The following is a 15,303-nucleotide window of genomic DNA, read 5'->3' as shown; positions in this document are numbered from 1 at the left end:
GTATATATATCCTCCAGGCACCCTCTCCCCCTTCCCCAGGAATCCAACCACGTCAGCTTGTACGCGCAGGTAGACACCACAGATGTTCCTGCTCCAGCACTCTTAATCATAAAAGGGTATTCCTTCCTATACTTCTGACCATAAAGGGATATTCCTTCCTGTACTTCTGACCATAAAAGGATCTTCCTGTTTCTACTCTTATCTTGGAGCAAGAGGTCACCATCTCCAAGAACACCCTCTGGCGCTGTTCCCAGACTAGGTCTGTGCGTCTTTGTGGTCAGGATATAAGATAAGGCACAGGCGTGTCTTCCCTGTTCTACTGGTACAGTCAAGGCCATCCTTGTCGTCACAAACTGATAAAGGAGAGGGCTCTGAGCACTTGTCTATACAGCCGGGTTTTTGTTTATACATTGACTCAGAGCTCAAATTAATGGATTTTAGCCTTACCATGATGGTTATGTATTCTGGGTTGCACAAAAAGGAACCGTACATCTATCTGTCCCCCTGTCTTTCTAGGATACAGTATCTCCACTGTCCTTCAGATGCTGCACCCAGAATGCAAGAATCTTCCCGAGCCAAACCTCCTTCCTGGACAGCTCTCCCACGGGGCAGTGGGGGTGAAGGAAGGCAAAGTCCTATGGATCTCCATGGCCTTCGAGTCGGTGAGGACTTCCCACCCAAATTCTGTCACCCCCATTGCAGCTGCTTTGGATTTTGAGCCAGCTGAGCTATATACTCAGAGTAGACTCCTTGAAATAAATGGACCTGAATTCACCCTGTCTGTGAAATTCAGTTGGGTCTACTCTACAGCAGGACAAGCCCTGATGACAACCTTCTGTTCTTTTGTGTACTCCTTTGTGTGTGTTATTGTCATTGACTTAAAACACATTGCAGGATTCCCCCAAAATAGACCAGAGGCAATTGTATGTCATCCAGCAGAGCTTTACTGCTACTGAAGGCAAATGAGCATAATGGTCACAAATCCAATACATTCGGGATTGTCGCTGTCCATAAGAAATCCAGTTGCAGCAGGCTTAAACTTACAATAACTTATAATAAGTGTAAACCTTAACACTAAGTATATTATGTGCAGAAAACCATATCAGAAGGAAGAGAGATAGAAAGAGAAAGTGAAACCCAGGCTCCTTCTGGCCTTACTTTTATAGACAGCATGACTTTGACATAAGAGATGAGGAACGGCTAAGGGAGCTGGGCATGTTTAGCCTGGAGAAGAGGAGGTTAAGGGGTAATATGATAGCCATGTTCAAATATATAAAAGGATGTCACATAGAGGAGGGAGAAAGGTTGTTTTCTGCTGCTCCAGAGAAGCGGACACGGAGCAATGGATCCAAACTACAAGAAAGAAGATTCCACCTAAACATTAGGAAGAACTTCCTGACAGTAAGAGCTGTTCGACAGTGGAATTTGCTGCCAAGGAGCGTGGTGGAGTCTCCTTCTTTGGAGGTCTTTAAGCAGAGGCTTGACAACCATATGTCAGGAGTGCTCTGATGGTGTTTCCTGCTTGGCAGGCGGTTGGACTCGATGGCCCTTGTGGTCTCTTCCAACTCTATGATTCTATGAGATAAGAGAATCAGTTTAAGCCAGCTGTAATCAGTCTCTCTAAAGGAATAACCCAAACATCAGGAACCTTCCAGAATCCTCTTGAATTAGGTAGAATAGGAAAGAAAAGATCTCTACACATCAGATCAATACTTTCTGCACTAAGAAAGTTATCCCCACCCGCTTCATCTTTTGAGTTCTACAAGTAAAGTTTCTAGCCCTCATTGGGTAAGGGAGACATAGTCAGCAGGTGCCTTGAATAAATAAAAGGAAGGAAGGAAGACTATATGAACAGCACAAAATATGTAACGAAAAACCCCTCCACCATTATTGCAGATACAGTCACCAACAGTGCATGCATCTTAAGCCAAACATCTAAGCCCTTCAGATGCCCAAACAGATCCCCACAGGAAACTGGCGTCCATTAGGAAGGAGTTCACAGGTGCAAAATTGATGCAACTTCAGACCAAAAAGAATATATTGCAGGCTCACAGCATGTACCTCAACAGGGTGTTCTCAGCATCATTGGGCAGTGACTTCTATAAAAACGTTGTCCAGTATATTTGAAATGTTGATTTCTGCTGGATCGATCTCAGTTTGGAGTCTAACAAGGCGGACCCTGAGGACTGAAGTGGGAACCTCTTTCTGTCTCTCTCAGACAACCTACAAAGGGAAGTCGTCCTTTCAAACCTACTCAGACTATCTCAAGTGGGAAACTTTCCTCCAGGATCAGCTCCAGCAGTTCCCCGAGGGCTCAGCTCTGCGCCGGGGCTTCCAGACCTGTGAGCACTGGAAACAAATCTTCATGGAGATCATAGGTGAGTGGCTCCCCCCCCCCCCCGTCTCCTGTTCAAAGAGCCACTCAGAGAACCAGGGATGGCTGTGAATGGGGTCAATGGCAGCAAATTGGGAGCATCCATTCGCTGCAGACACTGTGAATTGAGAGTGATTTGCATGTCCCAGTACGTTTCCGAGCACAATTCAAAGTGTTGGTGCTGGCCTTTAAAGCCCTAAACGGCCTCGGTCCAGTATACCTGAAGGAGCGTCTCCACCCCCATCATTCTGCCCGGACACTGAGGTCCAGCGCCGAGGGCCTTCTGGCGGTTCCCTCACTGCAAGAAACCAAGTTACAGGGAACCAGGCAGAGGGCCTTCTCGGTAGTGGCACCCACCCTGTGGGATGCCCTCCCACCAGATGTCAAAGAGAAAAATAACTACCAAACTTTTAGAAGACATCTGAAGGCAGCCCTGTTTAGGGAAGCTTTTAATGTTTAACAGACCACTGTATTTTAATACTTTGTTGGAAGTCGCCCAAAGTGGCTGGTTAAACCCAGCCAGATGGGTGGGGTATAAATAATAAATTATTATTATTATTATTATTATTATTATTATTATTATTATTATTATTAAGCAGATGCTCTGCCACTTGAGCTACAGCCCTCCCTGCACTGCTTTGGACAAACAGTTTGTGTGCATGTTTTAAACATAATAAATAAAATCTCCCCCCCCCCCCTTTTCCAGGTGTGCAGAGTGCCCTATATGGTCTCATCCTCTCCCTCATGATTTGTGTTGCTGCTGTTGCAATCTTTACCACACACGTCCTCCTCCTGCTTTCTGTGCTGCTCACCATTTTAGGTAGGTACCTAGTTGTGATTTTGAAACTTTGGATTCCTGAGAATGCGGGAACCTGCCTGATTGGACTATCTGTCCATTTGACCCAGTACTGTCTGCTCTGACTGGCAGCAGCTCTCCAGCTAGACCTTCCTAATGTTCATAGTAAACTTTCATTTCCTTACCTCTGTGTGTGTGTGTGTCCTCCCTGCAGGGGTCGTATGCTTAGTAGTGACCATCATGTATTTGTCCGGCTGGGAAATGGGCGCAGTGGAGGCCATCTCCCTCTCCATCCTCGTCGGCTCCTCTGTGGACTATTGCGTCCATCTTGTGGAAGGGTTCCTTCTGGCAGGAGAGAACCTGCCGCTTCACCTGGCAGAGGTAGGACAGCTGTCCTTTTTTAAAAAAAACCCTAAATAAATACTTTTTCTTGATTTGATGAAAACAAATGGCGCAAGTCTCAAGACTATAGGTTACTCCAACGTGCTCTGTGTGGGCTTCCCTCGCACTTGGTCCAGAAGCTGCAGTTGGTGCAAAATGCTGAAGGAGTGAGACTCTCTTGCTCTGGTACACTACTGGGACAAATTCAAGGTTTGGCTATTAGCATAAGGTAAAGGTAAAGGGACCCCTGACCATTAGGTCCAGTCGTGGCCGACTCTGGGGTTGCGGCGCTCATCTCGCTTTATTGGCTGAGGGAGCCAGCGTACAGCTTCCGGCTCATGTGGCCAGCATGACTAAGCCGCTTCTGGTGAACCAGAGCAGTGCACGGAAATGCCGTTTACCTTCCCACCGGAGCGGTACCTATTTATCTACTTGCACTTTGACGTGCTTTCGAACTGCTAGGTTTAAAATGGAGTTTTAAACTTTGGAACTCCCTGCCCCTTGATACACAAGCAGGTACCTGCTCTAAAAAGGGTTATCATTTGGACAAACCTATCCAGATGTTTAGCTGGGACTACTGCAATGCGCTCTACGTGGGGCTACCTTTGAAGGTGACCTAGAAACTACAACTAATACAGAATGCGGCAACTAGAGTGGTGACTGGGAGCAGCTGCCGAGACCACATAACACTGGTCCTCAAAGACCTCCTTTGGCTCCCAGTACGTTTCCGAGCACAATTCAAAGTGTTGGTACTGACCTTTAAAGCCCTAAACGGCCTCGGTCCTGTATACCTGAAGGAGCGTCTCCACCCCCATTGTTCTGCCCGGACACTGAGGTCCAGCGCCGAGGGCCTTCTGGTGGTTCCCTCCCTGCGAGAAGCAACGTTACAGGGAACCAGGCAGAGGGCCTTCTTGGTAGTGGCGCCTGCCCTGTGGAACGTCCTCCCATCAGATGTCAAGGAAACAAACAACTATCTGACTTTTAGAAGACATCTGAAGGCAGCCCTGTTTAGGGAAGTTTTTCATATTTGATGTTTTATCGTGTTTTTAGTATTCTGTTGGGAGCTGCCCAGAGTGGCTGGGGAAACCCAGCCAGATGGGTGGGGTATAAATAATAAATTGTTGTTGTTGTCGTCGTCGTTGCAATTTGACGGCAAGTTTAAATCTGGCTTTGGTCTGCCGTTGTTTTAGCTTTAGCTCAATGTTGACACTTTTATCTTCTTTTGTAACACCCTTCTCTCCCGCCCCCTTGTGTTTCCTCCTTTCAGGACCCCAACTCCAGCCGCCAGTGGAGGACGATCGAGGCGGTCAGCCACGTGGGCGTAGCTATCGTTTCCAGTGCCATCACCACCGTCATGGCCACCGTCCCTCTCTTCTTCTGCATCATCGCCCCATTTGCCAAGTTCGGCAAGATCGTGGCCCTCAACACGGGGGTCTCCATCGTCTACACGCTGACTGTGAGCACCGCCCTGTTGAGCATCATGGGGCCCCCTTCTTTCACCCGCAGCCGGACTTCCTTCCTGAAGGCCCTGGCAGGGGTGCTGGTGGCCATCGGGGTGGGGCTGTGCCTTTGCCTGGTGCTGCTCAGAAGCGGATTCAAGATCCCTCTGCCCAATGGGACAGTCCTATAGTTCCATGTTTCCCCAATGGCCTCTTTGTATATCGTTTCTTCTTCTCCCCCCAAACTGGATTTTCCCACAGAAGTCCCGGAAGATGTCCAGGGATGCTTTCAATTACAGTCCTCACTTGCCGTTTCCAGGATGTCTCTTGTGCCCCCAAGAGTCTTGCTCTTACTGTGGGTTAAGGGTGCGAGGATGGCGGGCAGAACTCAGATTCAAATTTCTCCAACCCTGCAGGACTCCGACTCCCATCAGCACCAGCGATGGCTTCCCTAACAGCCAGGGCTGGTGGGGGTTTGCTTCGAATTGTGGCACTTGTGCCCCAACTTTTGTCCAAGAAGCTCAGGGTGGCATACACAGTTCTCCTCCTCTTCATTTAATCCTCACAATGACCCTGCGAGGGAGAGAGGTTAGGCCAAGAGGGAGCAACTGGCCCAAGGCCACCCAGCGAGCTTCATAGCCGAGGAGTTGGGGGGATGACCACAAATTTCATTTTATAATGTATGTAAAACAGAGAGAGCAGCTGCAACAACAGGTGGGAATCAAAGGACGAAAAGCGAAACTATGAAACAGACACGTAGGATGAGTACAGTTGTACGAGGGTTAAAATAACAACTCCAAATAAAGTGGTACCTCGGGTTACAGACGCTTCAGGTTACAGACTCCGCTAACCCAGAAATAGAACCTCAGATTAAGAACTTTGCTTCAGGATAAGAACAGAAATCGTGCGGCGGTGGCGCGGCGGCAGCAGGAGGCCCCATTAGCTAAAGTGGTACCTCAGGTTAAGAACAGTTTCAGGTTAAGAATGGACTTCCAGAACGAATTAAGTTCTTAATCTGAAGTACCACTGTATTCAGATAACCAGTATTATCTGATTATCAAGTCCAATTCTGGGTTTGCCAGGCTTGGGAAAAGGGTTGCCTTGGAAAGGATGGTTCTGTTGTATAGCTGAGTGGAACTTGAACCCAGGTCTCCCTGGGTCCAACACTCTAACCACTTAACCACTCTCAAGTCTGATGGCATATTGAGGTTGGGGAAAGATGGCTAGGAGTCTAAGGTTCAGCTCTCCCCTCTGACCCGCCAGAGTTACAAAAGGAAGGTGATCTGAAGCGCTGGCTCAACCTTCCCCAAGTTAGCACCCTCCAGATTTTGGGGACTCCCAACTCCTATCAGCCCCGACCATTGGACCAAGCCATCGCTGGAACTGATGGAATTCGGAGTCCAGGAACAGCCACAGGGTACGGGATTGAAGGAGGCTGCTCTGCGTCTTGCCTGTCATCACCTTGATAGCAGAGTCAGTAAAACATGGGACTCTTAACCCCAGGGTTGTGGGTTCGAAGCCCACATTTGGGTGAAAGATTCCTGCATTGCAGGGGGTTGGGCTAGATGACCCTCACACCCCCTTCCGGCACTACGCTTCTATGATTCTGTCTAAGGGCAGGACTCTGAGTACACAAATGACACCCAGGAAATGGCGAGCGAGGGCCATGAAATTGCAACTCCCAGCAGCCACCTCTTGCGGTCCGAAACATCTGAAGGCCACCAAGCCTGTCCTATCCTGTGACAGACCCCAGCAGGATAGGTCTTCCCCCATGGATATGGGGGTCGGAGAGGCAGGGGATGGAATGATGCCGATCCCTTTTCCTGTGGGGTTTAGGGGACAGGGGTCTCCTTTTCCAGCTCTGAACCAGTTTTGTACTCCAGCCCGACTTGCTGGATTTCTGTGTCTAGTTTTATAAGAATATTTTTTTGTATGTCCGGAAGAAAATCGATTCCACTTTCCTCTCCTTGCTCTCCCCCTGCTCCCATATTTGAGCTGCGCTTTACCTGCTCTTACCTTTGCTCTGAACCTGCTTGTGTTTTAATTTTATCGGGAAGGATGTGGGAGAGTCGTACGCGGTGTCTGGTGGTGGGAGAATTGCCAGTTTGGGGGTGCCCTTGGCCACATCCACACCATGCTGGCCACATCTATAAACATCTATAAACAGCAATGGTTTCCCCCCAAGGAATCCTGGGAGCTGTAGTTTTTTTTAAAAAGGGGTCTCAGAGAAGATCCCACGATTCCCCTCCCAGACCTACAGTTCCCAAAGCTCGTTGGGAGAAGGGATCGGCTGTTAAACTAAGGTTACAAGATTTTTTTTCAATGATTCCGGGGACACTTTTCAACTTCAATGGATTTTGTAGGGGGACTGATTTGTAAATCCGGGGACTGGGAAATGGGGACATCTGGTAACCTTATGCTAAACCGCTGTAAGAACGATAGAACTGAGGTTTCCTAACGACTCTCAGCACCCGGAACAAACTACAGTTCCCAGGATTTTCTGTAGGAAGCAGTCCTGACTGACTAAAGTGGAGTCATAGTGTGAATGTGGCCATAGTTGAAGGAAGATGTGCATAGTTTCTTATTTTTGCTGCCTCTGGTTCCCCTCAGGCACACAGCAGAGGCTGGCCCATTAGGGCAAAAGGGGCTGTGCCCTGCCCATCTGCCCTTTTCCAGTCTGGGTTTGCCACCCAGTCCAGGGGGTGGCCCTGCCAGCTTTAGACCCAGAGCTGCCCTTTGTAGAACTCAGCATAGGGCAGAGGATGGGGGCATACTGGAATGAATTGGTTCTGCCTCTCATTGGCTCTGTCTCGGCCAGTCTCTGGCTCTGCCTACTGTTGGTGCCAGTCTCAATGGGCACCAGCTGCCAATGCACACCCTTCACAAAATCCTCATGACGTGAAAACCTGGAAGCTAGGCTCTTCATTTCCAAGCCCATGGGGACAGAAGCTGAGGTTGAATATGGACCCCAGTTGGCTGTTGGCTGTCTCCGGCTCACATGGGATCTATGTGTGCATTCCCTCCCTCCCACCCCAGAGTTTCTAGTCTTCATGATATATTCAAGCCATAGGTAGTCATTACCAACGTGAGAACCTCCTAGGTTGGTGGTATAAATGTAATGTAGGTCAAAAAGATAAAGGACCCCTGGACGCTTAAGTCCAGTCAAAGGTAACTATGGGGTTGTGGCGCTCATCTCGCTTTCAGGCCGAGGGAGCCGGCGTTTGTCAACAGACAGCTTTCCGGTTTATGTGACCAGCAGGACTAAACCGCTTCTGGTGCAACGGAACACTGTGACAGAAGCCAGAGCACACAGAAATGCTGTTTACCTTCCCGCCACAGCGATACCTATTTATCTACTTGCACTGGTGTGCTTTTGAACTGCTCGGTTGGCAGGAACTGGGACAGAGCAACGGGAGCTCACCCCATCGTGGGGATTAAAACCACTGACTTTCTGATTGGCAAGCCCAAGAGGCTCGGTGGGTTAACCACAGTGCCACCCACGTCCCAGATGTAATATATAAATATTACAAACCAGAGGCAGGGGTAGGATCTTTGGAGCACAATCGAGCATTGAGCGCAAAGCAGAACAGACACCCTTACATTTTGACATTTTTACTTCTGGGCGGATAGAATCCATTGGTTTGGGTGGAGGTTGGTGGTGGGAGACAGAGCTCAGAAACAAGCGAAGAGTCAGAGAAAGCTATATGCAGGGATGGCTATATTTGTCCAACCTGAATGGGAAGCTTTTTAAACTCTTACTGTGGAAGACAGTCAGGAGCCAGCCAGGGTGGGAAGAAGTATTCTGGTACCCTGCAGATGATCCCACCAGTTTGGTCACCCATACATTTCCCAATTCATAGGCTCATAGAGTTGGTCTCTCCCAGGTCCTAGTCTGACACTCTTAATCACATGGACTCCTTTTCCATTAGCTTGTCTTCTGTGATGTCATGGAATGCTCACTTCAAACATATGGAGGCGATCGCTCTTTTTAATTGAATTGCATTTATAGCTCACCTTTTTCTCCAAAGATCTCAAGGCAGTGTATCTGATTCTCCTCCTCCTCAACAACCCTGTGAGGTAGTTTTGACCCGGGAGGCAGTGACTGGCCCCAAAGTCACACCCAGTGACCGAGTGAGGATTTGAACCATGGTTTCCCAGGTTTGACGCTCTAACCACTACTCCACACCTGCCACAGCAGCTTGCTTCTTTCTTTTTAAAGACCCTCTCCAAAAAAAGTCATTATTTTCATGCTCAGTTCTCCTAAGATCGAGTGTGGCCCAGTGGTTAGAGTGTCTGACTCAGACCTGGAAGACCTGGGTTCAAATTCCAACATGGCCATGAAGCTGGCTTGGTGACCTTGAGCCAGTCACTGGCACTCTCAGCTAAACCTACCTCACAGGGATGTTGTGGGAATTAAAGGAGGAGTGGGGAGTACCAGGTCATTGGAGAAAGCAGCTGGGATATAGGTGCAGTAAATAACTAAGATAATAAAATGCACTGGTTTTGTGTGCAAGGCATGTGTTTCCCTGCATAGACATTTTTGCAGACAACTTTTGTTGCCCTAATCTTTGTATGGCGGAGTGTGCAAATTTGTGGGGGAGGTTGCACACGCTTCCTCCTATTAATGTGGTTGGAGGAGGACCCCCAGAGAACCAGTGTGGTGTAGTGGTTAAGAGCGGTGGACTTGTAATCTGGTGAACTGGGTTCGATTCCCTGCTCCTCCACATGCAGCTGCTGGGTGACCTTGGGCTAGTCACACTTCTCTGAAGTCTCTCAGCCTCACTCACCTCACAGAGTGTTTGTTGTGGGGGAGGAAGGGAAAGGAGAATGTTAGCTGCTTTGAGACTCCTTCGGGCAGTGATAAAGCGGGATATCAAATCCAAACTCCTCCCCCCCCCCACCGCTGAAGTCAGAGGAGTGCGAGTTTCAAAAGGGCAGCTGCGTTTTCAGTTCCCATATCATCTTGGGAGACATAGAGTCGGATACCTTAAAAATGCCAAACAAAAAGATTTTTCCTCCGCCCTCCCGCCCCTCTGCCCTGCCCTACAGCCCCCCGCGGGCCGCCTGTTCCGAGCAGACAGTTTGCATTAAGCCCCAAATGAAACCACAAACCGACTCCATTAACAAGTACATTTGAAGCATCGCTGATTCCCATCAGTCTTACGGATGGCATAACTAAGCAGCGGACTTGGTATGCATAGCAGCTTGTTTTACTAAAAAAAAAAAAAGGTGAGGAATTTCTCATTAAGGGCTGCTTAGAATCACAGAACTGTGGAGTTGAGAGGACCCAAAGGAGCGTCCAGTCCAACTCCTTGCAATGCTTCTTAAAACATTTTACTTAACAGGGATGCAGACAGAGGGGGAGTGCACCCATACATGGATTCTAGCTTTGCTTAGGCAGGCTGAAAACTGAGGTCAAGCTTGCACTTCTGCCTTTGTCCCACACAGTTTAGGGTTTTGTTTTTTTTAATTGCTTGCTTTGTTTATTCATTGGTTTTTGATACCGAGGTCTCTCTCTCTCTCTCTCTCTCTCTCAATAATATTTATTAATTTAAATTACACATATACACAAAGAATTTACAAAGAATTTTCAATCTCATTGTAGAAAATTAAAGAAAAAACAATTAAGAAAAAAGGAAAGAAGAAAATACAGAAAAAAGAAGAAAAGGCAGATTTAAGTGCATAAAAAAACTTTACCTTCCTAATTAATACTTAAATAAACAAATAAAAAAAGACTTCTGACAAAACGAGACACCAAGGTGTCTCAAAGTGATTTAACAAAGCAGGAACAGAAATGACAAGCAGCTGTGATTCCGGCATTGCAGAGTGTTGAATTGTATGACCCTTCTTGACTCTTCCAACTCCTTGGAGAAAAGAGTGGGATATAAATGCAATTAATTCATTGATTAAATTCCCCATATGAAAACATCGAGAGGTGGTAGGAGTACGAATGAAGACAGGAATAACCAGCTTAAGGCCAAATGTAAGAGGGACCTAAAATTCTCATAGATAGATAGATGTGTGGGTCTCCACTAATAGGACGAACATGGGGAGGGGGCGTGGGGAGGCCAGGAGCATATCAGATTTCTTTACTCTGGCTTTTGCCACCCGAGATATGTGTTTCCAGGACCCACCCTAGTCCTGTGACAGTCATTTGTCTTAACCCTTTTCAATTCTGAATTCTAAACTGGTGTTTCTAGCCCTTGTGGGCATGACAAAATCTCAGAGGTCATTGTGGTTCTTGGTCCAAGAATGAGGCATCTTTTGTGATGTTCTACATGCTTCGATACTTGTGTTCTTTGCTGGAAAACAGCTCTATGTAACAATAGGAACTGTTTGTCTGATTTTTGAAATGCTCTTCTGCCCTAAGAAAGGAAGTATGGGGGTTCTCTGGAAACTTACCTGGTACAACCCTGAGCTCGTCTTAAGTGCTAGCTCTTTGACAGTCTTCTTGAAGGTAGTTTCCTTTCCCTGGCTGGAACCCATGGAGGTTACTGGTGCAAAGCATGGCAAACTGCAGATCAGACAGTGGAAGGTCAGCACCACAGAGAGCTCTCTGCAGGAGACAAGGTTCAGGATCTGGTGAGATAATAGAAAATAGGGAGTTAGACAAAGACTGTTGCTTCAGCACTGGTTTGGACCCATGGAGGTACTGAAAGAATGTATGATGAAGCACAGATCAGATGGTGGAAGGTCAGGACCACAGAGGGTTCCTTGCAGAACAAGTGGTCCTACTTTATGTTAGATACTAGGCAGTAAGGAGCTAGGCTAGGGCTGTTGCTTCAGCACTGGTCTGGACCTGGCTGAAGCTTTATTTAGCCCTTGGTTGAAATCCTCTCTCATTTTTCTTGGTTGAAGGAAGGCACAGCTTCCTCAATCTTTTGATCATAATTTGTGTGCCATGAATTTTCCTTATGAGAGAAGCTGCTTCTCCCGGGAAGGTAATAAAGTGCCCGTTATTTACCACACTGACTGACATAAATCCTTTGATGGTCTCCACCAGCAGAGATGGCACGGACTGATTTACAGACAAACTGGGAAAACTCGAGGCAGGCAGGGGCCTCTGCTTGTTGCTTTTCTAAATCATCGTTGCTGCAGAGAGCGTTTCAAGCAAGGGAGACTCGTGGAATTTGCCTCCTTGGAGGTTCTGCAGATCCACTGTGGATGTGCTTACTGGATTCCCATGGAGACTGGAATTGGTGGGACTTTTGCATCCCCAGTGGTGTATTTCCAGAGTATCACGAGAAATTTAAATCCACATTGACGCTTAGATTAAATATATATCCCCAGTGCATTTTCCGCATTATTATTATTGTTGTTATTCAAACAAAACCTTCCTACAGGAGCATAGCTGCGATGCTTTGGGGAGCAAAATTAAAACCCCAGATTTCAGCATATTCTAACCAAAGAGGATGCCGCAGGGAGTTTGATTTATCTGTGCTGTTCTTCTGCTTTCAAATGGGTCCCAGAAGCAACAATTCCCTCTCTAGAAACAAGAACCTTTCCTGATGTTATATCTGTTCCACTGGAACACAATGAGAAATCAATAAAAATCACCATTAAAATGAAAAGAAATGGTCCCCTGCCGTCAAGTAAGCTAGTTAGACTCTGCCGTTAAAAAACAAAACAAAAAAAGGCCTATGGTTGCTCACTGACGGATGAGATCCCCAAATGATTCAACAACCAGAGCTTTGAATATCGGGTCCAGTTTTTCATCACCTATCCCAGCCACCCCTGATGAAACCTGAAGTCACAGATCACTTTTACACACTCAGAATTGCCTGGATATTTCTTCTCAGTCATCCCCCCGGAAACTTAGGCAGTGCAATCTATTGCTCGGGTATTGCTCAATGGGGTTTGCTCCCTTGTAGGGTGTTTTTAGAAGCACAACTTGCTCAGACAGGGGTGGGGAACCTCCGGTCCTAATTTGGCCCACCAGTCCTTCCTGTTTGGCCCATAAGGCTGAGCTGCAAGGGAGTTTACACTTTCGAACCCTGGCAATCAGCTGTGCAGGCAAACATGGGTCAGGCAATTGACAGGTTGATATCCTTGCCCATTGGGAAGCTTTCCCCAGGGTGGTGGAGTGGGGCAGAAAAGTTCTCCATCCTTGTGGTTTATTATTATTATTATTTTATTATTATTATTATTATTATTATTATTATTATTATTATTATTACCCCGCCCACCTGGCTGAGTTTCCCCAGCCACTCTGGGCAGCTCCCAATCGAGTGTTAAAAACAATACAGCATTAAATATTAAAAACTTCCCTAAACAGGGCTGCCTTCAGATGTCTCTTAAAAATAAGACAGCTGCTTATTTCCTTGACATCTGATGGGAGGGCGTTCCACAGGGCAGGTGCCACTACCGAGAAGGCCCTCTGCCTTGTTCCCTGTAACCTCACTTCTAGCTGCAAAGGAACCACCAGAAGGCCCTCGGAGCTGGACCTCAGTGTCTGGGCTGGACGATGGGGGTGGAGACGCTCCTTCAGGTATACAGGACTGAGGCCGTTTAGGGCTTTAGAGGTCAGCACCAACACTTTGAATTGTGCTCGGAGAATGTATTGATTGATTTACTTATCTGTTTTATTGCATTTATATCCCATCTCCCCCCCCCCCTCTGAGGAGCTCAAGGTGCACACCTGGCTCCCCCACTACTCATTTATTCCCCACAACAACCTGTGAGGCAGGTCCATGGTCGCACTCCATGAGCTTCATAACCAAGTGGGGGAGGGGATTTGAACCCTGGTCACTCAGGTCCTAGTCCCAACACTCTAAACCACTAGGCCACGCTGTCTCTCTTTTGGTCTGCAGCTTTAGGCAAGCTGGACCAATTGTTACTTCTTGGGTTATAACTGAATATCCAGTTTTCAGCTGAAGTTTTCAATGTTGCAGTAAGTCGAGATTTTTCTGTGTGAATGTTCTGGGCCAGGTTGACTTGCATTCTAAATATAGAGCTATGCAAAAAAATATAAAAAGGAAAAAGGGGGGAGGCTTTGGGTGAGACACCAGGAAGGTACTGAAAAGCAGATGATCTCTGGCTTAAATGAGGACTATTGTGAGATTCCGTGGGGGGGGAAGGAATGGGGGGCGGATCTCCTCCTTGCATGTGGATTTATTTTATAGTGTTGGTCTCCTATCCCCTCTCCACCCAAGAAGGTTACATAGCACAATTTTCTCATGTAATGTACCTGTTCTTAACTTTTGTGTTCATTCTTTCTCTCTTAACTTCTGATTTCCCCCAACATGTTGTTGTTGATTTTTAATTTTTTTTGAGACTGTTGTAAATAAATAAAGGTTTTGACATTTGCCTGTCTTTGAACCCTTTTGAGCTAATTTGTTTCCACCTGTTTTGCTGGACCTTCAACGGCTGGTCGCACATTGAAGGTTTGGTGAGTTAAGGAAAGTCCTTCTGAATCTGGTCCAAGCGTTATACTTGAGAGTATAGCTGATAAAATTAATGGACACATGCAAATCCTGCTCACTCATTTCAGTGAGTTTATGCAGCATTGGTTACAACCCCAAATGCCCATGAGGGGGATCCATCTTCACACATCGCATAGTTAAATTACAGAATCTTTATGATTAGCAAACCAATTTGATATACAGGTATTGAGGGAGGATTGGAAAAAAGAATTGGAGATCTCAGTTTTAACCACACAGTGAGAAACTGTTTTAGGTGCTATAACACTCACATAATAGAAAATAATATTTATAATATTTTTTGTTGTTTAGTCGTTTAGTCGTGTCCGACTCTTCGTGACCCCATGGACCAGAGCACGCCAGGCACTTCTGTCTTCCACTGCCTTCCGCAGTTTGGTCAAACTCATGTTGGTAGCTTCAAGAACACTGTCCAACCATCTTGTCCTCTTCTCCTTGTGCCCTCAGTCTTTCCCAACATCAGGGTCTTTTCCAGGGAGTCTTCTCTTCTCATGAGGTGGCCAAAGTTTTGGAGCCTCAGCTTCAGGATCTGTCCTTCCAGTGAGCACTTAGGGCTGATTTCCTTAAGAATGGATAGGTTTGTTCTTTTTGCAGTCCATGGGACTCTCAAGAGTCTCCTCCAGCACCATAATTCAAAAGCATCAATTCTTCGGCAATCAGCCTTCTTTATGGTCCGGCTCTCACTTCCATACATCACTACTGGGAAAACCATAGCTTTAACCATACGGACCTTTGTTGGCAAGGTGATGTCTCTGCTTTACAAGATTCTGTCTAGGTTTGTCATTGCTTTTCTCCCAAGAAGCAGGCATCTTTTAATTTCGTGACTGCTGTCACCATCTGCAGTGATCATGGAGCCCAAGAAAGTAAAATCTCCCA

General features: G+C 46.9%; 1 protein-coding gene across 4 annotated transcripts in view; it reads left to right on the top strand.

Moving 5' to 3' along the window:
- The window catches only part of DISP3 (dispatched RND transporter family member 3), a 93,131-nt gene extending 87,820 nt beyond the window's left edge, over positions 1-5,311 (top strand). For all 4 annotated transcript variants that reach the window (XM_083750153.1, XM_083750152.1, XM_083750155.1 and 1 more), the window contains exons 17-21: positions 517-662; positions 2,219-2,378; positions 3,081-3,194; positions 3,385-3,551; positions 4,819-5,311. In XM_083750153.1, coding sequence (XP_083606279.1) covers positions 517-662; positions 2,219-2,378; positions 3,081-3,194; positions 3,385-3,551; positions 4,819-5,181 — 950 coding nt within the window. In that variant the 3' untranslated portion in view covers positions 5,182-5,311. The remainder of the gene's footprint in view (positions 1-516; positions 663-2,218; positions 2,379-3,080; positions 3,195-3,384; positions 3,552-4,818) is intronic.
- The last annotated feature ends 9,992 nt before the right edge of the window (positions 5,312-15,303 follow it).

The sequence above is a fragment of the Podarcis gaigeae genome (genome assembly GCF_964106915.1).
Source record: "Podarcis gaigeae genome assembly, chromosome: 8".
In the NCBI taxonomy this organism is placed as follows: Eukaryota; Metazoa; Chordata; class Lepidosauria; order Squamata; family Lacertidae; genus Podarcis; species Podarcis gaigeae.
Note: the sequence above shows the minus strand (reverse complement) of the source record. Positions and strands in the feature narration are given on the sequence as shown.